The 23925-nt window shown below is 59.1% G+C and overlaps 3 protein-coding genes across 8 annotated transcripts in view; 2 read left to right on the top strand and 1 right to left on the bottom strand.

Moving 5' to 3' along the window:
• FBXL20 (F-box and leucine rich repeat protein 20) overlaps window positions 1–12982 on the top strand; it is a 37039-nt gene extending 24057 nt beyond the window's left edge. For all 5 annotated transcript variants that reach the window (XM_083809112.1, XM_083809111.1, XM_083809115.1 and 2 more), the window contains 11 exons: window positions 179–273; window positions 737–805; window positions 996–1091; window positions 2357–2483; window positions 4460–4534; window positions 5546–5676; window positions 7025–7085; window positions 7615–7659; window positions 8984–9040; window positions 9897–10109; window positions 10803–12982. In XM_083809112.1, coding sequence (XP_083665238.1) covers window positions 179–273; window positions 737–805; window positions 996–1091; window positions 2357–2483; window positions 4460–4534; window positions 5546–5676; window positions 7025–7085; window positions 7615–7659; window positions 8984–9040; window positions 9897–10109; window positions 10803–10910 — 1077 coding nt within the window. In that variant the 3' untranslated portion in view covers window positions 10911–12982. The remainder of the gene's footprint in view (window positions 1–178; window positions 274–736; window positions 806–995; window positions 1092–2356; window positions 2484–4459; window positions 4535–5545; window positions 5677–7024; window positions 7086–7614; window positions 7660–8983; window positions 9041–9896; window positions 10110–10802) is intronic.
• Window positions 12983–14010: 1028 nt separating this feature from the next.
• STAC2 (SH3 and cysteine rich domain 2) lies at window positions 14011–17725 on the top strand. 2 transcript variants are annotated; one of them, XM_083809482.1, is made up of 11 exons: window positions 14011–14173; window positions 14467–14692; window positions 14776–14873; window positions 15344–15425; window positions 15540–15637; window positions 15743–15800; window positions 15894–15949; window positions 16294–16328; window positions 16445–16496; window positions 16580–16717; window positions 16831–17725. In XM_083809482.1, the coding sequence occupies exons 1-11, from the start codon at window positions 14090–14092 to the stop codon at window positions 16924–16926; spliced, it is 1023 nt and encodes a 340-aa protein (XP_083665608.1). In that variant the 5' UTR covers window positions 14011–14089; the 3' UTR covers window positions 16927–17725. The 2 variants fall into 2 exon arrangements, with proteins under 2 accessions (XP_083665608.1, XP_083665607.1); XM_083809481.1 differs by having other exon boundaries at window positions 16231–16328.
• A 962-nt stretch (window positions 17726–18687) lies between these two features.
• Window positions 18688–21175, bottom strand: RPL19 (ribosomal protein L19). Its single transcript, XM_083809345.1, has 6 exons — window positions 21127–21175; window positions 20561–20667; window positions 19992–20114; window positions 19661–19781; window positions 19322–19432; window positions 18688–18877 (listed from the first exon to the last, which is right to left on the bottom strand). Exons 1-6 carry the CDS (start codon window positions 21129–21131, stop codon window positions 18754–18756), a joined length of 591 nt encoding a protein of 196 aa, XP_083665471.1. The 5' UTR covers window positions 21132–21175; the 3' UTR covers window positions 18688–18753.
• Window positions 21176–23925: the final 2750 nt, after the last annotated feature.

Below are 23925 nucleotides of genomic sequence, written 5' to 3'. Positions count from 1 at the left end.
AATAATTTCCCCCCTCCCTGCCTTAGATTATCATCATGGCGCTTTTGTTTTCTTAGCAATGTTTTCCCTAGAATAGCAAGCTGTTGTTAATGTGCAAAACTGTGAATTCGGCTTTTTGAATGCTGAAGCCACTTTGGGTTCTTCTGGATTTTAACGTAGCTCTTTCTGTCTCCGACAGGGCCGAGTAGTTGAGAACATTTCCAAGAGATGTGGGGGGTTCTTGCGGAAGTTAAGCCTGCGTGGCTGTCAAGGAGTGGGAGACAATGCGTTAAGGTAATGGCACGGCTTGCTTCTGCTCTTAAAAGTAAAGTAGAGAGTGATTCGGTCTCTACAGCCACAGAGGACTGATAGACATGAACGCTTTGGAACTGAGATCTTTAGCCTGTGTCTGACTTAAAACACTGAGAGCAGTAACACAGAAGCAATCTTGGATATTTTTATCATTCCTGAACTTCACTCACTGGTTGTTCGCATTAAAATAATACCAGCTGCTGCTACAGGCTAAGCAGTAATTGCTGCTAAATCACAAACTTTTGCCTTTGGGCTGGGAAATCTGTGAATTTATTTCCATTCTGTGAAGTCCCAGGGCAAGATACAGGGCAACATGAATTTACTTTTTGTTTATTTTGCTTGAGAGGATTTTACAAAATTTTATCTGATGTGTTAATAAACGCAGTAGACCACCTGGAAATCTATTGCCTGACAAGTGCTACGTTTTGCCTTTCCTTTAATAAAGGACATTTGCACAGAACTGCAGAAATATTGAAGTATTGAACCTAAATGGCTGTACCAAGATCACAGACGCGTGAGTAATGGTCTCTTTTGTTTCCACTGTTATCCCCCTTTTCTGTGTGCACCATGTTATAGTCTCAGCTCCCTTTTTAAGGGAGGGTCAGGCTTGTGCATGCAGCAGGTAGTATAATGCATGTCGTATGAAATGCGTATGACTTGGAATACGTCTGTCATGTCAGAGTCTCTTGTGTGTTCTCTTTCAGTACGTGTACCAGCCTCAGTAAGTTCTGCTCTAAGCTCAGGCACCTTGATTTGGCTTCCTGCACTTCCATAACCAACCTGTCCCTGAAAGCACTGAGGTAGGAGTTGACAACGTTGACTTTTGCCCGTTGATTCCAGGTAGTGTGACCTGCTGCAGCCCCGTGTTCCTTGTGTGCCTTGGAGGAGACTGAAGTAGGCTGAGGTTTAACCGTGGTTAGAGTTCAGGCATCCCCCAGCAGAGCTCAATGTTCATGTCGTGCCTCCTGGTTTGCAGAGACAGGGGAGGGGGACGCAATAAAAGCTGCCCTTAAACTTGTTTGTATCCTGGTGATTGTTAGCGGTAGAAGAATTATGTTGCATTGAAGTCTTGGAGGAGGGATCGGGGGTGTAGGGAAAAAAAAAAAGGCTTAGTCAGTTTGCCTTTTTTAAATGTTCGTTTGCTAACAGTCAGCTTCTGCATTGTAAGTGTACCACTGCATACTTAGTGTTTGTGTAGCCAGAAGGTGAACACCAGCATGTGACTATTTGTCTTTTCAAACTGCTTAGGAGACTTGTAACTGCTTAAATCTGCTAAATGGAATTGCCAAGTAATCTAGAAAAGGAAGGGAAAGACAGACATTGGTGGGAAGATATTGGGACAGAGGAAAGGAGGCAAAAAAACACTGAAGGTAATGATAGAGGCTGAGCTTTAAAAAAAAAAAAAAAAAGTTTCAAGTGGTATCCCCGTGGAAGAAAATACAGGAAAGCTGTATCACAGGGGAAAAAACTGGAGGGTTCACCTAGGTACCAAAAGAAAAACACAGATTTAAAAGAACAAATGAATGGTTATATTATTTTTGTGGCTATGTTAAAATACTTTGAGCTTTTTTTTTCTTCCCTTGAGGGTCTTCATCCCTGTCTCTAATTTCAAATGGTCAAACTTGTGCTGCAGCTACCTTAAATACCTGATAGCATCTATATTTCTTCCTGATTGCAAATTGCACTTGAGTGTTGCTCCTGCTGGCAGCTATTTGTAAATGCAGAGTTACGTCTGGAAGGTCAGAAGCAGCATGGTGGAAATCAACACAATTTTTGGCTCTGGCTGCAGGTGGTTTGGTTGTGTTTGGGTCCAGAAAGCGCATAAACACACAAACTGTGTGTGTGTGTAGGAGCTGGGAGGTGCCCAAAGTGGGGTATGCTCCCAGTGCCTCCGGAAAGCTGCTCACAGCTGGAGGTGTTTGGCAAGGAAGCGTTCCCCGTGGGGTGTGGGTGTGCATCGGTGCTCGTGTGGGTCCCAAAACCGGGGGATTCCCGGTTCTGTCTCGAAGCAGGATGTCTTTGTAAAACAAAAAGTTGCCACGCGCTTTTCCTTTCGCCTCCCAAGCGAGGGATGCCCGCTGCTGGAACAGCTGAATATCTCCTGGTGCGACCAAGTGACGAAGGATGGCATCCAGGCCCTGGTGAGAGGCTGCGGGGGGCTCAAAGCCCTGTTCCTGAAGGGCTGCACGCAGGTACGGCTCCGCAGTGCTCCAGCGAGCCACAGCAGCTGGCTGATGTCTGCTGCAACAGAGTGTTGGGGATGAAGTGCTGTGGGATTTTCTGCTTCCAGAAACATTGCATTACTGAAATCATTCACAATCTGTCTGGTGGAGATTAACGGCTTTTTTTTTTGGAAATACTTTAATAGCTGGAGCTCAGCGTGAGTAGTGGGACAGGGGACAAATTGCCTGTCTAGCTGTAGAATCATTCTTCTCCCCCCCCATCGGGAACACACTGAGCAAACTTTTATTTTTTCCTAAAGAAAAGATAACTTTATTATTCGTGACTAGACCCATCTGGTTTTGAAGGCTCAGAAAATTTTAGAAAGCGTGGCAGGCCTTTCATTTGCAGCGGTGATAGAATTGCCTTTCCGTGTCAGTTGGACCTTCCAGCTGGTCAGAGAAATCCCCGTGTTTGGGACTCCTTGAAAAGACTTCTGCAGCCAGCCAGGATCGTAGTACTGTTCCCACAAGTCCCTCATGTAGCTCTTGAGCCATAGCAGTACGTTTTGAAGGGGCTGCAGAGACCGTGCTGCTTTTCTTTGGAATATGTAAACGGCGTGCCAGCTCTTACAGCTGAAAACTGGCTTGCTCCCTTTTCGATATTTAGACTTAATTTCCTTTAATCATACTTCAGTTTCTTGTCTGGTGAATCATTGGAAAGTGTAATACAGGGAAACATTTACACTACATCTTTACTAAGGAGCTATATTAATTGTGAGCTGGGGCACAGGGAACATCAGCCTTGGGCGTTACTCTCTGAGCGAGCGGGAGCTTGCAAAGCTCTTTCACAAAGAATGTGGGGACCGATCCTCATTTCTTAACTGGGGTGCAGTCTTTTTAACGCAGACAGATCAGGCTAGAAAGAGCAAAGCTGCATCTCAGAATCTTGCCCTTGAAAAAGGAGAGGAAAAGAGGAAAGCTGACCCTGCAGGGGCTGAAACCTGCAGACCAGAGGCTGCCGCGAGCTGAAGAGCCCCACGGTGGACCCAGCAGCCGGGCGCTCTGATCTGCTGGGTCCTCGTCCCCAGACACCATCAGCGCTTGTTTGGTTTGGATTTATTTTTGGGGGGGCGGGCATTCCTTTCGTATGAGTCATTAAGTGCCATTTTCATCTGCTGCATATAGACAAACAGCTATATGTTTTTATCTTACAAAAAGCACGTTTCTCTTGTGCAAGGACACAAAGTCCTAAAAGGTTTTTGTGATGGGCAAAGCAGCAACACATCGTGCGTGCACAAGGCCGAAATACCCCTGTGTGCACAAGAAAGCCCAGCTGTAAGGGCAATAGTCGGCAATTTTCGTTGAATGTTTATTGCTGTTGTTTTTTTTAACATGTGAGGTGGGTATATATGGCTGTCAAAATGACTTGATTAAAGATAATAACAATCTCAGCCTATTTTGAGGATTCAGGTCATGGAAACAGCTTGAGTTTCTAGTAATTTATAGAGTCATGAGTAATATTGATGGTAGTACATCCTTGTTATCAATTATTTGCCATCTGTTCTTATAGATTTAAGAATAACAAGCTTTTTTTTATCATCAGAAAGCAACGTGGATGTGTTTGTGCTCCTCATGTTGAAGTAATACTTTATCTTTTTTGAGAGCTCCACTGTTGCAGTATGAAAGCAGTTCCTCGTGGGCCCTCGCTAGTGAAGCGTTGCCTTAATTCCCGTAAAGAGTTTCTGACTTCACGACTGGCTTTGTTAATCGCACGTTTGATCGGATCAGCCTTTCTCTAAATCAGTAACTTAGTGCCGTGGGTCTTTGAACTCTGTTCCTGGGATGTACAAAATGGCACGCGCTTACTGCTGCGTATTTTGAGACTGCATCGCCCTCCTCCCCCACAGCTGTCCCAAGCACAGACATCTTATTGTTCTCAAAGCTTCCTTTTGAAGACTGTTTCAAGTATTAACAGGTTGTTTCAGCCTCTAATTTTTTCTTTCCAGCTTGAGGATGAAGCTCTCAAATATATCGGCGCACATTGTCCTGAACTGGTGACTTTAAACCTTCAGACGTGCTTAGTAAGTAAACGGCGCTGTGACTTCCCGGCTCAGCCCGCGTGCGTTTTGAGGCCGTCCCTAAGCAGAACCACGCAGAACAGACTCGATCCCAGAAACATCGTCATCTCTGCAGGCGGGGCGGCTGTAAATTTACGAGACTCTTAAAAAATAGTTGATGAGAAACAGCTTTCTGGGAGCGCTCAGCAGTGTTGAATAAGCCCCCAAAACGGTGTCACCGCATTCAGCTTGTCAGCTTTGTTTGTCTCCTCGCCCTGCCCGCAGGGCTTCTGAACTCCTTTGCAGGACTAGCTGGAGAAATTCTTTCCATGGGGCTGGAATGCCGGCGCGGCGCTCCAGCCAGCTTCCTCCCAGCTCTCCTCACACTGAACCGAGAGGGGCGATTTCCCTGCTCAGGACTCTCAACCAGTTGCTCTGCAGTGCCAAAAATGCGTATTTGCGCCCAAAACGAAACCGGAGCGGGCTCTTTGTGCGTAATATCACGCAGTCGGTCTGATGCAGCGGGGATGGGCGGTCCCGGCCCTCTCCCTGGGAGGTGGGCACGGCCCCTGGGGGCTGTGGGGCCGGGCCCTGCGCTGCTGCCCTGGCCCCGTGAGCAGAGTGGAGTTGCTGTGGTGTGAGTTTGACGGGGTCTGGGCCACAAGGTGGACTCCTTCCACTCAGGTTGTGTTCCCAAACCGCTCAAGTGTTTGGTTTTTACAACCAAGAGCTGCAGAGGTAGGAAGGAGATTCGGGCCGGGTGCTCCTGTGCCTCCCCCTGCCATCCACGTGGCCCAGCTCAAACCCATCCCCGAGCGTGTGGGATCACTCTGGGGATGTTTACAAGTCACCGCAGTGCGGCTTAGCCTGTGTCAGCTGCTCCAGTGAAATACTTGAATGCGTTTTTGGGTTGAAAGAAGCATGACTTGGCCTCGGTTAAGTTCCTGGTTGGAAATCTGAGAGGAAAATGTGCAGCGTGTTGCTCTTCCCCCTCCTCCGTTACGGCTTGTGATCTTGTTGTTGTTTCTCTTGCAGCAAATAACAGACGACGGGCTCATCACGATATGCAGAGGGTGCCACAAGCTGCAATCCCTGTGTGCCTCGGGCTGCTGTAACATTACCGACGCCATCCTGAACGCCCTGGGACAGAACTGCCCCAGGCTGAGGTGAGCTCTCAGCGGGTACCTTGAGTTTCGGCAACCCCTGAGCGTGAGCAGAGGGTCCCGGGGACACGGTCACGCCGTGCTTGAGCTGCTTCGGGCACTGAAGGTCTCAGGGTGCTTTGTTACTGCTGAGCTTACTCCTGTGCTGCGAGGTGACCGTGGTTGTACCCCCCAAAAAATCCCTCAAGTTTAGGAACAAACTCGAGGGGACAGAAGGCTGGGAGGAGAGCTCCGTGCCACGGCTCTCTGTGCTGCCAGGGCACTCGCTCGCAGCAGTCTCGCTTCAAACCGTTGTGTATTTACTTCTGTTTTTTTGTGGAAAACAGCTGAGGTTAGGTTACGTCCGTACTGAGAACTGAAAATGCATTTAGACAATATTGTTTCCTCTTAACGTGTGATACTCGCGGGATTTTTGTGATAATTTTATAGCAGATGGAATTTGTGCTTTCGCTCAAAAGGATGAGCTTCCAGCGGCAGCTCTGCAGGTGCTTGCTTTTATTTAAAGACTTAATTTATCAGGAAAAGTTTTTCCAGGAAGATTTTGCTGTAGTTCAGAAAATGGCCAGGTGCAGGAAGAAGGGATGGTTGTTATCTGGCATCTGTAACAGCTGGGTAGCCTGTATTAATTAACATAAAATACGGGGGGGGGGGAGTACCTATTTTCCACAAAAAGCTCATTTAAAGAATCGTGGTGTAAAGTGCAGTGTGCAAGTGTAAAGAAACTAGTTGTGAAAGGGGAAGGCAAAATGTGGCTTCAGTTCAGGCGATTTCTCTGTGTGTTCAGCTGGAGTTCCACACAGTTCTGGGAAAGTTGGTTTGCCTTTCTCTAAGGGCACATAAACGTTAATGCCGTGAAGCAAACCCCTGCAGAGCTGCAGTAACTGCCCACCAGAAAGCTCGTCTCTTGTCGCACAAGCAGGCAGTTGGCCTCTGAGAAGACCTGAAGCTCTTCTGTCGAGGCATTAAATATTTATTTTCATGTCCGTCTGCTGGGTTGTCGTGCGTCCTGGCTTGTATTGCACACTTTTCATGATGAGCCCTGTGTTTGGGGTAGAAACCAGAGCAATGAAGACTTTTTTTGAGCACCTTAGTCCAATGTTTTTCAGACCAGACCTGCTCTGCCTCATAGCAGGCACGGACTGAGCGAGCCTTGGAGTTCCCCTTAGCCCAACTTCTCCTTTTCTTCTCCTGTGACCTACGCTGAGGTGTAGAGGGTAGCTGCTCTGTGCAGATCGTCCTCAGAGAGCACAGCCTAAACCAGGGCAGACTTTTCTGGGTTGCTGAAGCTTTTAATGAAACTTTGAAAAGCAAAACGACTCCACCATGGTTATTATCAATTCTTTCTGTGCAGAATATTAGAAGTTGCAAGGTGTTCTCAGCTAACAGATGTGGGCTTTACTACTCTAGCTAGGGTAAGTGCTCGTTTCCACTCTTCTTCGTGTATCTTTGCTTTCTTTTCATGATGGATATGAACAAACAGTAGCCTTCTCTCTTGAGTGTAGCGTTTTTAATGCTTTTCCTCTTGAAGTTTGGATGGAAGCTAGGTTGTACATAATTTCTGATATCTTAAGCATTGTCCTGACCCACACCCCTTAGAGGATTTGCATCTGAACTAAGTGAAATGTTAAATACTTGGGAGTTACAAATCTGAATGTTTGTTCTAGATTAATCGGTGCTCTGTACAACTGACCCTACGTTTAAACCCCCTTTACTTTCTATGAATTAAAAAAAATCTCAGTGCGTTTAAATGAGTGAAATTGCTAGATTCCCTTTACTCTTTGGTGGTGTGCATAAAGATGCAGTGAACTTTCTTTTCCATCCCTTTGTTTCATGGAGAAAAACCTTTGTTCTTAAAAAGGGCTGTCTGTCTTGTAGATGTCTTTGTGTTTGCTGTCTGAACTTTGCACCTAGTTTTGTGTTTGGTCTTCTGCTTGTTCCTAGAACTGCCACGAGCTTGAAAAAATGGACCTGGAAGAGTGCGTCCAGGTAGGAGGTGCCACCTCTGGCAGTTACTTGTTTTTTTGTTTGTTTGTTTTGTTTTGTTTTTTTGTTTTAGCACAATCACAGCAGCGTAGAAAGATGGTGAAAAAGCAGCAAGTTGTCTCCAAATGGGAGCTTGATTTAGGATCCTGAGGAAAAAGATCAGATACCTTTGGACAAGAAAACGTTGCCTTTGTAGTTTAATCCTTTGTTTGTATTTCATAGTAATAAACGCTACTGTAAGTGTAATAAAATAGATCTTTAATAGTAGTAGATGCGTCTAGGAGGTCATGTATTGTGTGAGCTATGACCTTTGACACAAGATAAAGTCCCAGAATAAAATCTTTGCACATAAGGGAAGGTTTGTGCCATATAATATTGCTAGGAATAAAGGAAGTTAAGTTGGTTTTGTTTTTTTCTTGGAGAAGAAAAAGACATTGTTGGAACAGCAGTGAATTTTGTACACGGGACATGGAAACAACTTGAAATAAAACCAGGGTGCCCGTTCTAGTCTTGGCCTTCCTCAAAGGCAGTGGGATGCAGTGTAAGGAGCCTCTTGTTGTTGGCTCTGGACATCCCCAGGGATGTGCCGTAAGCTGGTTACTGTTTCAGGAGAACCTTGACAGGGAAAAATAGTTGAAGTTACTGAGGATCCCAGGACAAACTTCCAGCCTGAAGGACAGATTTGAAGCTGATCGAGGTAACTGGGTTTTGCTCCCTGCGACGAGAACACGGCGACCCCAGCATTTTGTGCTTCCTGGTGTTTACGGGGCGGAAATTCAGGAGGTCGTAGGAGGAAATGACAGTAGTCCAGACAGGAAGCGATTTAAAGTTAACCCAAAAAGGAAGAAGAAAAATCGGGCTGTGTCCTTGGGCTGCGTTGAACAAAGGCAGCCCGGCGAGTTCCCTCTGAAAGCCTTTAGACGAGAAACCCGTTGTGCTGAGTCACTTTCTTCCTGAAGAAATAACGAAGAACAATTCAGTCCACGGAGCTGTTGGAAGGGCTTTGGACACCTCTTGTACTTCAGAGACAAACATTTAGGAGTCGTCATGTTTCTGCTCGCCTGCTTCACAAGAGCTGCTTCAGGAGGCTCAGAACAACAGCAATAGCCGTGCCCCAGCAGTCCTTTAAGGACGTGAGTTGGTTTCTGTGAGGGAGCAGAGGAATCTGAAGCTTGGTCACGCAGGAGATGAGTCCTGAGGAGCTCAGGACGGTGCCTGTGGTGAACACGGCCATGGATTAGGCAGAAGTTTGCGGTTGGTCTTTGGTAGGGCGGTAAAAAGTCCTTGTGGCAAGCGTCCGACATGAAAAGGCTTTTCTCTTTTCCAGATAACAGACAGTACACTAATCCAGCTCTCCATACACTGTCCGCGGCTTCAGGTTCTGGTGAGTGTTACAAGTGAGACTTTCAGCATTTTCTTCCTACAAACAAAGGGATTTCGAGCACTGCCTGTGGGGATTTGTCTCTCTGACTTCATAGATGTGTTGCGAAGTCTTAGAAGAATTCGGCTAGAAACTTGACCCCGGAGAACCTATTGTCCCTCCCCTACTGCTAGCGTGAATCGTGTGCCAGGCACCCACGGCTGCCTGAAAATGAGTTAGAGGACACTGAATTCTGATAGCAGCCTCTGGTTTTCCTCAACACGCTTAGCAGAATCTGTCCCCGAGGCAGGCTGTCAGTAAATGTGTGGGAGAGGAGCCTGCAGTCCTTCTCACCCGTAGCATGGAGCTGGGCACCTGAGACCCACAGCAGCCTGTGCCCCTGTGATAAGCAGCAGGCTGGTGCCCTCTCCTAGACCAAGCCCTCTTCCTCCTGCAGAACCTGTAACGTGCAGCCCCCCAAAAGCACCAAGCAGGTGGCGATGCTGCATTCCTGCTGCTTCTTACACCCAGCACCAGGGTCCTGCCTGTGATGTGTGAGGCCACAGATTTTATGAAGGAGGCTTCTTCAGCAGCAGAGGTGTTTGTTCCGTTCCCTTGCAGTGAGCATCTGCTGTCCTGTCTCCTGGCCCTGGGCCTCATCCTTCCCAGGCCACCTTTCCCCTCGCCTTTCCCCCCCCGGGACCCCCAGGGGTGGCTCCAGCGCACGGAGAGCGCGGATCTGCCCGGAGCACCCGTGGGGCAGACCCACGGGTGTTGCACCTACAAAACCTGGGCCAGGTTGTCTCTTGTCCCAAAACACCCCCGGCAGGGCGTTTGCTGCTGGTGGCAGAGGCCGCTAACCATCTCCGTTCGGGTGCAGAGCCTGTCCCACTGCGAGCTGATCACGGACGATGGGATCCGCCACCTGGGAAACGGCGCCTGCGCGCACGACCGCCTGGAGGTGATCGAGCTGGACAACTGCCCGCTGATCACGGACGCCTCCCTGGAGCACCTGAAAAGCTGCCACAGCCTGGAGAGGATAGAACTGTACGACTGCCAGCAGATCACGCGGGCGGGGATCAAGAGACTCAGGGTAAAAATAATAACGATAATTAAGAGGAGCACTGCTGGGGTTGTGACTTGGGTGCTTTATCTGGTGGGGAGAGGGGAGGGCTGAGGCCGTAGGTTCCTCGTGGTCTGGTGCTCGTTCTGGAAAGCGTTGAGATCAATCATCTACCAAAGTAATAGAATTAACAGCGCTCCGGTGCTCAGAAGCTTGTGTGGGGCTGGATGCTGGCTGGTCGGGGAGAAATGGAATTGCTGTGTCTCTTTATTGTTTTGTTTTTATTTTATTTTATTTCTTTTTTTGTAATTGCTACGTGGCCGTTTGGGTGGGCGAGGAGCCGGAGCGGCTGTCAGTAGCTGCGGGGCCAACTGAGGCACCCCGAGCCCTGTGCCTCAGTTTCCCCATCCGTAAAAGAGGGATAGGAGTGCTGGCTTGTTTGCAGAGAGCACGTGGGACGGTACAGAGATGTTCCGCTCCTCCAAGAGGAGGAAAGGGTGTCGTCAGTCCTTACTCGCTGCAACTGTGTTCAGCTAACGCAATTTGCTAATCTGCAGCTCGTGGAAATCACCCCGCTGAAATGAAGGAGTCCGACCCTGCTTTTTACAGGCATTGTGTGTTTGTAGTCCTAGCCCACGCGAACCAGGCCGGTCCCGACCCCTTTGCGTGGCCGCTGCCCTGCCCCTGCCGTTGTTACTCCCCGCGCTGTGTTTGTCGTTGCAGACCCACCTCCCCAACATCAAAGTCCATGCCTACTTCGCGCCCGTGACACCCCCTCCGTCGGTCGGGGGCAGCAGACAGCGCTTCTGCAGATGCTGCATCATCCTATGACGGCGGCGGCGGCCGGCCTCGCGGACTGAGTATTTAATGACACCCGTAGAGTCACGGTGGACACCAGTACCCTCGAGGAAAGCGATACCAGTGTCATTCGCAAGGGCCAGTGACCGGGGCCGTGGCGCCGGGCCCCCGTAGCCACCCATACGCATACATCCACACCCCCACCTGCTCCAGCAAACCGCTGAACTCCGCGCCCCGGAGCTGGAGCCGTCGGCTTTTTCTGTAGGTGGACTGGGAGAACTCGGAACCATTCCCGCTGGGCATGCTCACACAAAAGCGCTGCGGAGAGGAGGGGAGGCTTTTGCGAACCCCCAAGGACTGCTGCTGCTGTGGAGGTTGGAGTGGTAACTGCAGCCCTTTGAAACGGGGAGAGGGAGAGGAAGGAGCGTGCTTTAACCCTGCATCCGCTGTCCAGGAGGGGGAGGAAACAAAAAAAAAAAAGGAAAAGAAAACCCCAACGAGTTCCGTGTCCGTTTTTCGGTGAGGGGACGAACCAGCAGCTGCTGAGGCACGGCTTCCTCGCGCTCCCCTGCTTCCCGTTCCCGGCCGAGCGCCCTGAGCATGCTCACGCTGAAGGTTCATCCCCTTTGTGCTCGGCGGCTTCCTAGGTTGTTGTGATATAGCTTGAAGTCTGTAACGTCAGGATCAGTTGTTTTTTTTTTATTATTTGTTTTTTTTTTACCCTTCCCACATCCTGCTCTTTTTTTTTTTTATCCCTACCGATTTGTAATTCAGTAACTCTGAGATTTACCAAACGAAAGTTACGGCAACAATTTAAACTATTCTTTTCCCACCACTAGGAGCCTGAGCCTGTAACGACCCATTGGGAAGGTTCTTACACCGAAAGCGAGCCGCGCCACAGGCTGCGCTCGTGGGCTCCTCGGCCTGTTTTTCCCAGAGATCGGGTGTCTGAATTTGTTTTGCATTTCAGGTTTTACCCCAGTGATGAGAGTATCCCCCTCGATGTAGGGGGGCGAGTTAGAGTCTGTTCCGGTGACCGTAAGTCCCCCGCTCTGCCTGTCCTTCCCCCCCCGACCCTCCATCCTACCCCCGGAGGAACAGCAAAGCAGGGACGTAGGGGCTGCTGCTCGTTGCGCTGGCCAAGAGGCAAGGACCCCGTAACGCAGCGGGGGGCGCGGGGCCGTGCCCTGGGTTATTCGCTTCGTGCCCTGGGTTGTTCGCTTCGTGCCCCGGGTTTTGGTCGCTTGGTGCTGCACCGAGGTGCCGGGGGCTTTCCTCGCTTCGGCACCTTCCGCAGGTAAGTGGAGAAGGGTGAAGCGAATGCAACGAGATTTTTGCCACGGGCCGGCTCTTGCCGGCTGCCAGGGGGTGCCCACGGCAGCCGCTTTTGGGGCCGTTTCAGGCGGGATTGCCCCCGGTGCTTCGGAGGAGGGGGTGGTCGTCAGCCCTCTGCAGCCGAGGAGGGGGGGCTGCCCCGTTCTGCCGGAGGCCTGCCGTGGGCAGGAGCCGGCTGCAGCGCGAGCGGCTCTTCGGGGGTCCCCAGGGCGCCTTTCACTCTTGCTTGCCTTGAGGACGCTCCAAAGGGTCGCTGACCGCCACCAGCCCCATATAATCGGCCTTCCCCCCCCCCCGGCGTGTGTTTAATGAAGTCTGCTGGAGGAGAGGCAGCGTGCCGCCTCTCAGAGGCTGCTGCCAGCTCCTTCCCCGCAGGTTGCTTTCAGTCCCTGCTATTTATTCAAATCCCCTCCAGCCCCACGGCCTCTCCCTCCTCAGCGAGCATCTTCTGCGCTCCCACCCGCAGAGCTCCCTGCTCTGGTCCTTTTTTTTGGGGGGAGGGGGGGGGCAGAGCGCGGGGTGCAGGTGGTGCTGAGCCGGGGGGAGCCGAAAGCGGGCTGCAGCTGCCTGGTACCAGAGCAGAGTTTTGGGGGAAAAACTCCCGAGTCCCGAACCCAAAAAAGCCTCTCCTGTTTTCGTTTTGTTTCTCGGACAGGGTAACGGCGTAAGGTAGCTCGAGCGCCTGGGCAGCATCCTTTAGGTGGTTGTCTGTCTACATGGACTCTTCCTGATGTTTGTATTTATAAGTACCAATAAACACCATTTTCCAAGCCTCGCCTTACTCGGGGAACGCCTCTGTGGGAGAAAAGAGCGGGGAAAAAGCGGAATAAATGGGGCTGGGGCTGGGGCTGGGGGCTGGGGGCTGCACCCCCCATGGGGCTGGGGGCTGTTGAGGAAGGTCCCGATCCCCCTGGGGCTGCTCTCAAGGGATGAGGGATGCCGGGGGGGGGCTCATTTATGGGGGGCATTGAGCATGGGGGGGGGGCATCGACCATTATCTGGTGCTCGGCAGGGAGCAGCGAGCCGCCCCATCCCCGCGCCGCCCCATCCCCGCGCTGCCCCATCCCCGCGCCGCCCCATCCCCGCGCCGCCCCATCCCCGCGCCCCCTGCCCCGGTCCTTATGGGGGTGCTGGAAGGGGGGGGTGGCAGCGAGGGGGGGTTCTCCCAGTTGGGCCCAGTTTGGGGAGAATTTGCCCCAAATTTACCCCCAGTTTGGGGAGAATTTACAGTAAATGGGGGCGGGGGGCAGAGCCCCGTGGTTGTTGGCGTTACGATTTTGCTGCGGGGGGATTTTAGTGCTGGGGGGGGTGTTCCTGGGGGTTCCGAAGGACCCCCCCCAGCCCTGCCCTGTCCCCAAGGACACCCCCCCATTGTATCACCCCCCCATTGTCATCCCCCCCCCGCACCAACCCAATTCCCCGCATCCAGGGCTCGCAGCCAACGCCACCGCCGCCAGCCCGCGGCCCCCGGCGCATCCCAATTCGGCCCGGATTTGGTGCAGTTTGGGGCGGGGGGGGGAGAAATGGAGGGGGGGGGGGGCACTGAGCACCCCCTGGGTGTCAGTGGGGGCAGTGGGGCCTTAATGGGGGAGCTGGGTGTGGATTGGGGGGGGGGTCCCATGGGTGCTGCCCCCCCCCCCGGCTGTCAGTGGGGGGGGGTCCCCCCAGTGCCCCCCCCCCGCGTGCATCGCCGGGGGTGTGTCCTAGCCCCGCCCCTTGTGGGGACAGCAGCCAATGAGCGAGCGCGGATTTGCATATCTCCTCCCCCCCCAGCGCACCCCCCCCCCGCGGGGGGGGCCCGGCGGCAGCACGAGCTCGGGGCTATCGCGACCGGCTCGCGGCGCTGTCGCGACAGGCGCGGGGGGGGGGGCGGGCGTATGACGGAGCCGCCGGGGGAGCGCGAGGCACCGGGACCCCCCGCGCCCCCCCCCGCCGGCCCCGGGGCCGGGCAGGGCAGCAAGGTACGGCCGGGGGGGGCACGGGGGGGGGGGGGGGGGGACAAAAAAGGGGGGGCTGCACGGGGGGGGGAGCACAAGGGGGGGCTGCAAGGGGGGGGCGTAAGAGGGGGGAGCAAGAAGAGGGGGCTGCAAGGGGGGGCGCAAGGGGGGGCTGCACGGGGTGGGGGGCATAAGGGGGGAGAGAAAAAGGGGGAGGCTGCACGGGAGGGGTTGTACCGGGGGGGGGGCAGCGTGCACAGGGAACTAATGTGCCCCCCCCATGTGCCCCCCCCCCATGTGCCCCCCCCCCCCCCCAGATGCAGCGCTTGAGGCGCTCGCTGTCCCTCCGGACCCTGCTGCGCAGCAGGAGCGTGGAGAGCCTCTTCCAGCGGCCCCCCCCGTCTCCCCCCGGCCCCCCCCCGTCCTCTCCCGGCCCCCCCCGGCGCCCCCCGGCCCCGCTGCAGCCCCTGCGGACCCACGGCTTCCAGGAGCACGTCTTCAAGAAGCACTGCCCCTGCCGCCTGTGCCGGCAGCTGATCGCAGGTGGGGGTCTGGGGGGGGGTCTGGGGGGGGGGGGTCCCGAGCCCGGCCCCGGCCCTGACCCCCCCCCCCCGCTGCTGCTGCAGGCAACTCGCGGCAGGGGCTGCGCTGCAGGAGCTGCAAGGCCGGCGTGCACCTCTGGTGCTGCCAGGAGATCTCCCAGCAGCGGTGCCCGGGCAGGGCGGTAGGTGGGGGGGGGGTGCACGGGGGTGCGTGTGAAAGGGGGGGGGGGGTGTGAGATGGGACACGTGTGTGTGTGTGTGTGTAATGGGACGTGTGTGTGCTGGGACGTGTGTGTAATGGGACGTGTGTTCCTGTGCTGGGATGCGTGTGCGCAGGCGGGGAGGCGTGCCAGGCGTGCCTGCACGTGTGCGTTCACCAGGACTTGTGCACACGCCGGGGTTCCTGCACGCGCCAGGACTCGTGCACGCGCTGGGACGTGTGCGCGCGCCGGGACCCCCACCCGCACCAGGCCGCGTGCATGCGCCGGGCCGCGACGTGCGCCGGGACGTGCCCGCGGACTCGTTTGCACGAGGCTCTGTGCTGCAGGCGCCTGTGCACGCCCTGCCCTGGGGTCCTGGCCAGCCCCCAGCCCCCAGCTCTGCCCCCCCCCATAACCTTCTTCCCCCCCCAACACCAATTTCCCCCCCCCAGGCCACCTCTTTCCGACGCAATTTCAGCTCCCCCCTGCTGCTGCAGGAGCAGACGGCCCCCATACCCGGCTCGTGCCCCCCAGGTGAGCCCCCCCCAAGCCCCCACCTGCACCACGGAGCCCCCCTGTCTCCAGCGTGGGGCGAGCCCTGGGCTTTGGGGGGGCCCTGATGCCGCCGCCCCCCCCCCCCCCCCGCAGCCCCCAGCACGCAGGTGGACCCGGTGTACGAGGCGCTGAGGTTCGGCACCTCCCTGGCACACGGCGCCAGCCCCACGGAGCTGCCCCCCGGCAGCCAGGTACCCCCCCCGGACCCCCAGGAGGGGCTGCACGGCTTGGGGGGGGGCTGGGGGGTGCACCAGTGGGGTGTGCGGCCCCCTCCCCGAGCCCTCCGTCTGCACTAGGGTGAGAAGGAGGCGGCCGGGGAGGAAGCGAGCACCGCAGAGAGCCCGAGCAATGGTGGTAAGGGGGGGGCTGGAGGGGGGGGGGCCAGGGCTGGCTTGGGGCCGGGGCTGACCCTGTCCCCCTGTCCCCCGTCCTGTCCGTCTGTCCCAGCGGCTGTCACCCCGGCAGACAGGGGCGGCGCGGAGCAGAAGAGCCCCGGGCAGCAGGTGGGGGCCTGGGGGGGGGGGGTGGGATGGGGCTGGAGGATGGGAAGTGAGGGGGGGGATAAAGGGGGGGCTTGGGTGGTGCACCAGGGCCGTGGGTGCTGGGACAGGGCTGTGGGGCAGAGGTGTGGGGCAGCGGGAGGGGGCCGCGGCCAGCGGGATGGGGCATGGGAAGGAGGTTGTGGGGCAGAGGAACGGGGCCGTGGGGCAGAGGGATGGGGCCGGGGGGCAGAGGGATGGGGCCGTGGGGCAGGGCCGTGGGGCAGGGCCGGCTGTGCCCGCAGGCTGCCCGGGGGCCGACGCGGCGGGACGGGGCGCCCATGTTCTCCTACGTGGCCCTCTACAAGTTCGTGCCGCAGGAGCACCACGACCTGGCGCTGCAGTGAGTGGGGATTTGGGGGGGCGGGGGGCTGACCCACGGCCCCCCACTGCCCTCCCACCATGGGGGCAGCGGGAACGGCCCCCCCCGCACTGCCCCCCCCCCCCTCCTGCCCGCAGGCCCGGGGACAGGATCACGCTGGTGGACGACTCCAACGAGGAGTGGTGGAAGGTCAGGGGCAGGGGGCTGGGGTGGGGGTGGGGGTCTCGGAGCCCCCTCCCTTGATGCCGGGGCTGAGCCGCGCGGTGCCGCAGGGGAAGGTCGGCGACCGCCTGGGCTTCTTCCCGGCCAACTTCGTGCAGCGCGTCCGGCCCGGCGAGAGCGTCTGGCGGAGCTGCCGCGCGGTGCCGGGCAGCCGCGAGCGGGGGCACCTCAGCCTGAGGGAGAACCAGGTAGGGCCCGGCCAGTGCCCCCCCCCCCCCCCAAAGCACTGGGTGGGCAGTGACACCCCCCTCCCATGGTGTCCGTCTGTCCGGCCACGCATCCGTCTGTCCGTCCATCCCAGATCTGCGTCGGCGTGGGCGGCAGCCGGGGCCTCGTCCGCGTCACCAGCGGGAGGAAGCGGGGGCTCGTCCCCGCCGAGGCGCTGACCGAGATTTAGGGTCCGAATCTCTGCCAGCACCCCCCCGAGCCCCCCACCCCCCCCAACCCCAGCGGCGATGTCCCCAGCCCCGGACCAGGGCGGCTCAGGGAGCCCCAGCCGAGTGGTTCCAGACTCCCCCAGGGCCGGTCCCCAGCGTCCCCATCCCCTGGGGACCGGCCGTGGGGGTGGCAGTGCCCAGGGACACGGCCGCTGCGTGGCTGCTCCTCACCCCCGCTGCTCCGCATCGCACACGCGTGTGCAACGCCAGCGTGCGCAGCACCAGCACGGGTGTGCAACCCCCGGGCGTGCAACCCCCATGCACGCACCAGAGCCACGCACACGCAGACACCACCGACACCACCGCCCCTTGCACCGTGCGCACTCCCGAGCCCCTCACGCCTGTCCCTGTGCGCTCACACACGCATGTGCAGCGCCGCTGGTGCACGGGGGGGGCTCTGCACACTCAGCTGCCCCCCCCCCCCAGCTGCCCCCCTTCCGCGGGTGCTGGGGCAGCGCGTCCCCGTGCCCACCTCGCGGGGTGCTCGCGGCGCGGAGCCTGAATTAAACGTTGCTGTCGCAGTGCGGCTGCCATGGGGGTGTTCTCCCACGTAGGGCCGGGGGGGCCGTGGGTGCACCCCCCCCTTGTGCCCCCCCTGGGGTCCTGGGCTCGGTGCCGGCAGCACCCAACAGTGTCACCCCCCCAGGGATGGGCCCACGCCGAGCACCGGGTGCTGCGAGCCCCTGGGTGCTGCGAGCCCCTGGGTGCTGCCCGGCCCAGGTGCCCCCCACCTGTGTGATGAGCGGGGAGGGGCTCAGCTTCCTGGGGGGGGGGGGGGGGGGGGGGCGCAGCCTAGAAAAGCTCCAAACCTGCCCCAAAGCTGGTGCAGGGCTCTGGGGGGGGGGGTCCTGGTCCCGGTCCCAGTCCCAGTCCCAGTCCCAGTCCCATGGCCACGGCAGCTCCCGTGGATGCGGTTTTGGTAAGGAGCTGCTTGAGGGGGGTGTTGGGGGGGGGTCCTGGGGGGTCTGGGGGGGGGGAGCACGGTGAGTGCAGGGGCTGCGCCCATCGGGTGGGTCCTGGGGCTTGTTCCGGCCCCCAGCCCCCTGCGCTGGGCCCCAGGGGCACACGTTCAAGTCTCTGAGGCTGGAAACCCCCCCCTGGGGCTGCGCCCTGCCCCCCTGGGCATCTCGGGGGGGGGGTTCTTGGAGGGTGCTGGGGACCCGCAGGGGCTTCTTGCTGCCTCCCCAGGACCACCCGCACCTGAGGCCTTCCCCCGCTCGCACCCCCGGGCCCAGCTGTCCGGCCGTGCTTTGGGGCCATTAAACAGAGGCCGAGGGCTCCGAGCCCCCACCCTGAGCCGCTCTGCACCCACCCACAGCCACCCCCACGGCTCTGGGGTGCAGCAACGCGCTGGGGGGGGCCCAGGTCCAGCAGGGCCCCTTTCAGAGGGTCTGGGACACCCTCAGGGACTCGCCTGTCCCCGAGCACTCCCACCCCGGGCGCTGGGGGCTCCAGCTGGGCTTGGCCCCCTCTGGAGATGTGGGGAAGGGCCCCGGGTGCCCCCAGACCCTGTTCTCCCCGCAGCACCCAGCCGGCAGCACCGGGGGTTGGGGCCCACCCTTCTGTGAGGAACTGCCCGACTCGGTCGGTTCTCAACACGCAGGGCAGGCCCAGCACGCAACTGGGGACCAGCACTCTGCCCCCAGTTCACCCCCAGTTCACCCCCAGTGCCATGGCAGCTCTGGAAGCCCCCCCCACGGAGCCACACCGGGTGCAGCAGCTCTGGAAGCGGTGTTTTATTTAACCCTTGTGGCTGGAAAGCACTATGTACACAAGACAGACAGCGTTCACTTCTTGGTCTCCTCCTCTTTGGAGAGGGTTTTGATGATCTCCTCCTTCTTGGCTTGCAGGCGCTCCTCGCGGCGCTTCCGAGCCTCCTTGGTCTTGGACCTGCGAGCCTCAGCCTGGTCACTGCGAGAAATAAAGAGCTCACGAACGTGCGCGGAAAATCCCCAACAGCCCAGAGAAAGCCTTCACTGCTGGCCCTGCCTCCTCTCTCCTGCTTTGTTTTTTAAACCAAGCAGGCATCAGGCTTTTTGGAAAAACACTGGCTCGTGCTTCCCCCGTCAGCCCCTCGCTGATCGAAGTGGCGGGGCCGGCAGATCTCCCAGCTCGCAGCAGCATGAGCGACGTCCACCTGCTGCCCAGGCAGAGGAACGCGCACAGCCCTGCCAGGACGACGCACCGCTCTGCTTCTAGCCAGCCCTACTCGGTTCTGATTCCTCCCCAGGGCTCCAGACAGAGCCACCAGAGGTGGGAGCCCCCCGGAATTACCTCCCCGCACTTATTTAAGAAACAACAAAAGTTGTTTTCGCAACTTGGAAGACAGAAGCTTAACGGCGAGGCAGCACTTACGCCAAGAGCTTCTTGCGAGCCTTATCTGCCTTGAGCTTGTGGATGTGCTCCATCAGGATCCGCTTGTTCTTGAACACGTTGCCCTTGACCTTCAGGTACAGGCTGTGATACCTACGGGAACGGAACGAACCGTGAGAGGCTGCCCAGGGATCAAACCACAGCGGCTTCCAGGCGCCTCGCGCCCTTCCCGGCGCGCGCTTTCTAGAGAGGATTTCTTTTCATCAGCAAGCTCCACGCCAAGGAGCTGGCCGCAAAGCTGTGTACAGCAAGGGAGACACAGGTCAGCACGCGGATGCGCTCCCCACGACCCAAAGCTGGGTGCCGGTGCGGCAGGCTTACATGTGGCGGTCGATCTTCTTGGACTCCCTGTATCTGCGGAGCAGGCGCCTCAGGATCCGCATTCTCCTCATCCAGGTCACCTTCTCGGGCATACGAGCGTTGGCCGTACCCTTCCTCTTACCTAGGGGGAGGAAACGAGGTAAGAACGCGACCAGGCTTCTGCCAGTCGGACACAACACTTCTGCTTGTGTCTAATCCTTCTCTTTAAGAAGTAAACTACTAACGCACAAACTTTGCTGCAAGATCTTTACAGATCTTTGCCCACCACAAGCGCCAAGCACCACAGAAAACGAACGCTTCCTTCAGTCCTCCGAGGGAAGCCAGCACTCACCGATGCCCATGTGCCTGCCCTTGCGGCGGGCCAAGGTGTTCTTCCTGCATCGAGCACGGGAGTGCACGGTCACAGGCTTGCGGATGATGAGCCCATCCTTAATCAGCTTCCTGATTTGCTGACCTAGAGAAATAAACATGTTCAGCATCTTATGGGCTAAGAGAAACCACCTTAGACAGACTGCAATCCAGCGTGGACATAGACAAACCAGACACGACTCCAGCAATACGAAGGGCTTTGCAGATGCTCCTTCCCCATTCCATTTCTCCTGTCTGTCATCTCAGAGAACGCCACATACCGAATGCACCACAAGAACCCACCCGCTGGGCACCACGTTCCTGTGAACGTGATGGGGGAGCTCTGCAAATCCTGCTGGTGGCTGAATCCCACTTTACAGCACACAGCAGCTGCCCGGGTGTCAGAATTTTACCTGGGCCAACACCGCTGCTACTGAGCAGGTCAAAAACCCCTTTTTAGCACAACTGACATCTCCTTTTTCCACAAGGAACCCCACCTAGCCCACCCACCGCCTCCCTTTCCCCCCAGCGAGGTGCCCCACGCCCCCTTACGTGAGTTGGCGTTGGCAATCTCATTGGTCTCGTTGGGATCCAGCCAGACCTTCTTCTTGCCGCAGCGCAGGACGCTGGAGGCCAGCCTCTTCTGCAGCCGGAGCATACTGCGGGCGGGCAGGGGGCCAGCTCAGCGGCCGGAGGGACCCCCCGAGCCCCCCTCAGCCCCTGAGGGACCCCCGAGCCCCCCTCGGCCCCCAGTCCCCTCTCAGCCCACCGGACCTCCCTCAGCCCCCCCCGAGCCCCCGTCAGGTCCCCCTAAGCCCCCCCCTTACCCTCCTCAGGACTCCTCAGGACCCCTCAGGACCCCCCAGCCCCGTTCCCACCCCCCCCACCGCCGCCATTTCGCCCCCTCCCCAGGCCCCGGCCGCCATTTTGCCCCCCCACCCCCGAGCCCCGAGCAGGCCGCAGCCGCCCCCGCGGGGCCCAGCCGCACTCCGCACCCCCCAGACCCCCCCCGCTCCCTTCACACGGGCCCGGCGAAGCCCCGCGGGCGGTGCCGGCCCCCCCCCGAGCCCCCCTCGTCCCATCCCGGCGGGGTCCCCCCGGCGCCGCGCGGCGCTCACCTCATGGCGGCGGCCGGGCCGAGAGGGAGGGGCGGGGCCACGCGCCGCGCCCACAGCGACCGGAACGTACCACCCCGCCTCCCCCCCCGCCGCCCCCCCGCCGCTCCGTGGGGCACCGAGGCACGAGGAGGGGGATCGAGGAGACGCCGCGGATCGGTCACGGGTGGGAGAAGCGGTGAGAGGCCGTCGAGGCCCGCTCGCGGCGTGGGGAGGGGGAGAAAAGCAACGCGGCACCCCCCCTGCTCCACGCCGGGTGGTACGGCCCGAGCGGAGCCTGCGCGATGGGGAGGGCCGGGGGGGGGGGACGCGGCGCATGCGCGATGAGGCGCCGTGGGCAGCACGTGGGGGGCGGGCACCGGGCACCGGGCACCGGGCACCGGGCACCGGGCACCGGGCACCGGGCACCGGGCACCGGGCACCGGGCACCGGGCACCGGGCACCGGGCACCGGGCACCGGGCACCGGGCACCGGGCACCGGGCACCGGGCACCGGGCCTGGCTCGCTGCGGCGTCCCGCGAGCCCTAAGCCCCCGTTATGCCCTGGGGGGGGGGGTCCCCGGTACCGGCCGCCCCCCGGTGCCCCGTGAGCGGGAGCCCCCCGCTGGCCTCTCGGCGGCGATCGCCGCCCCTGAGGGTTCTGAGGGTCCCGGGACCGCTGGCTGTGCCCGCGGGATGGGCGCTGCTCCTGCTGTGGGGGGGGGGTCCCGGGACTGGGGGTCCCGGGGTTGGTTGGGGGGTCCCCGGGGCTCGGGGGGGTGTCTCCGGGGCTGGGGGGTCCAGGGGATGGGGGGGGGTCCCCCCGGTGGTGGGGGTCCCCGGGTAAGGGGGGGGTCTCTGGGGATGGGGGGGTCTCCGGGGTTGGGGGGTCCCGGGATTAGAGGGTCCCCGGTGCTGGGGGGGGTCCCTGGGGATGCCCGGGGATGGGGGGGGTCTTCGGGATCGGAGGAGTCTCCGGGGATGGGGGGTCCTGGGGTTGGTTGAGGGTCCCGGGGCTGGGGGGGTCTTTGGGGATGGGGGGTCCCGGGATTGGGGGTCCCCGTGCCGGGGGGTCCCAAGACTGGGGGCTCCTGGGATTAGGGGAGCCCCGGAGCCCCCCCCCCCGCCCCTCGCCGAGCCCCCAGACGGGTACCGACGCCCCCCCCCCCCGAGCCTGGCCGCCGTGCGGCAGGCGGCATATGGCGCGGGGAGAGGAGCCGGTGGCGGCAGCTTTTGGGTTGGTTTCGAGAGAAAACGCGCGTAAACACGGCGGCTGCTCCGCAAAAACCGCCGCCCGTGTTCCTACAACAAACCGCGACACCGGAACGGGGGCAGGAGAGGGGCCGGGGGCCGGCCTGCGGGGCTGCGCCCACCGCCATTTTGTGGGGCCACGGCCCCCCCAGAGCCCCCCACAACCCCACAGCCTCCCTGGAGCCCCCCACAAACCCCCCCAGACCCCGCAGCCCCCCACAATCCCCCACAGCCCCCCTCATCCCCACAGCCCCCACAGCTGCAACCTCACAGCCCCCCCATAGCCCCCCACTGCCCCCACAACCCCCCTCACAGCCCCCTATAGACCCCCTCATAGCCCCCACAGCCCTCCACACCCCCCACAACCCCCCCAAGTCCCCCCACAGCCCCCTGTAGACCCCCCATAGCCCCCACAGCCCTCCACACCCCCCACAGCCCCCTATAGCCCCCCCAGCCCCCCCACACCCCCCCCCAGCCCTCTATAGACCCCACAGCCCCCCATAGCCCCCCCCACAGCCCCCCCGGGGGGGAAGATGGAGCCGGTGCCGCCGTAGGCCCCATTCCGGGGGGGGGGGGCGGTGATGGATGGGGCCTGCTCATGGAAAATGCGGCGCCAGCTGCCCCGGGGGGGGGGGGGGCGAGGCCGGAGGACCCCCCCCGTGCAGGGCTGGGGGGTCCCGAGGGATTCCCAACTTCCCAACAGCGACGGTGCCCCTTGGGTGCCCCCCCCCCCCCTTGGGTGCCCCCCCCCCCGCACCACGCATGTGAGCGGGTGGGTGGCCCAGCACGGGTGCCCCTGGGGAGCAGAGGGGCTGGGGGGGGGGGGGGGCACAGATCGATATATGGGGACCCCCCCCCCGGGGGGCCCTGCCCGGGGACCACCACGGGTGGGTTTAGGGGAAGCCTCGTCCCAAGGGGGGGCCGTGGGCTGCCCGGAGCACCTCCCTCTGGGGGGCTGACAGCAGGGGAAGGGGCTGGGCCCCCCCATTTTATTTTATTTTATTTTATTTTATTTTATTTTATTTTATTTTATTTTATTTTATTTTATTTTATTTTATTTTATTTTATTTTTGTAGGGAAGCTCCCCCCAGCGAGCAAATCCACTGCAGGCTGCACACTGCGCCCCCCCCCCCCCAAAAAAAAAACCAACATATATCTATACATTTATTTTTGCTGGGGGGGTTAAACCATATATCTACATTTATTTTTTTTACTGGGGGGGGTTAACCCATATGTAGACATTTATTTTTTTAATGAGGGGGTCCTCCTCCTCCCCGCCCCCCCCCAAAGCCACTGCAGGCTACACGCTGCGCTCCCCCCCCCAAACCATATATCTATATATTTATTTTAGCTGGGGGGGGGGGTTAAACCATATATATATATATTTATTTTTTTGCTGGCGGGGTTAAACCATCTATATATTTTTTTTTTTTCGGGGGGGGGGGTCCTCCTCCTCTCCCCCCCCCCCCCTTAGGGGTGCCCTGCCTTGCGGGGGGGGGGCGCATCCCCGCATCCCTCCGGCAGCGCGGTGGGAGCGGCCGGGGCGGAGGCAGAGGCCGTGCCCGGCCCCCCC

This window comes from Anser anser (assembly GCF_964211835.1).
Source record: "Anser anser genome assembly, chromosome: 23".
Classification (NCBI taxonomy): domain Eukaryota; kingdom Metazoa; phylum Chordata; class Aves; order Anseriformes; family Anatidae; genus Anser; species Anser anser.
The sequence above is the reverse complement of the archived record's forward strand: the minus strand, read 5'-3'. Positions and strand labels throughout refer to the sequence as shown.

What these genes read in the sequence shown, in the direction of transcription:
- STAC2 (XM_083809481.1), top strand. Translation starts at nt 14,090, where the DNA reads ATGACGGAGCCGCCGGGGGAGCGCGAGGCACCGGGACCCCCCGCGCCC. An exon ending in GTGCCGGCAGCTGATCGCAG is followed by an intron (nt 14,693 to 14,775) that starts GTGGGGGTCTGG and finishes CTGCTGCTGCAG; the next exon opens with GCAACTCGCGGCAGGGGCTG. An exon ending in AGAGAGCCCGAGCAATGGTG is followed by an intron (nt 15,801 to 15,893) that starts GTAAGGGGGGGG and finishes CGTCTGTCCCAG; the next exon opens with CGGCTGTCACCCCGGCAGAC.
- RPL19 (XM_083809345.1), bottom strand. An exon ending in AAGAAGATCGACCGCCACAT is followed by an intron (nt 19,433 to 19,660) that starts GTAAGCCTGCCG and finishes CCGTTCCCGTAG; the next exon opens with GTATCACAGCCTGTACCTGA. An exon ending in GCTCGCAAGAAGCTCTTGGC is followed by an intron (nt 18,878 to 19,321) that starts GTAAGTGCTGCC and finishes TATTTCTCGCAG; the next exon opens with TGACCAGGCTGAGGCTCGCA.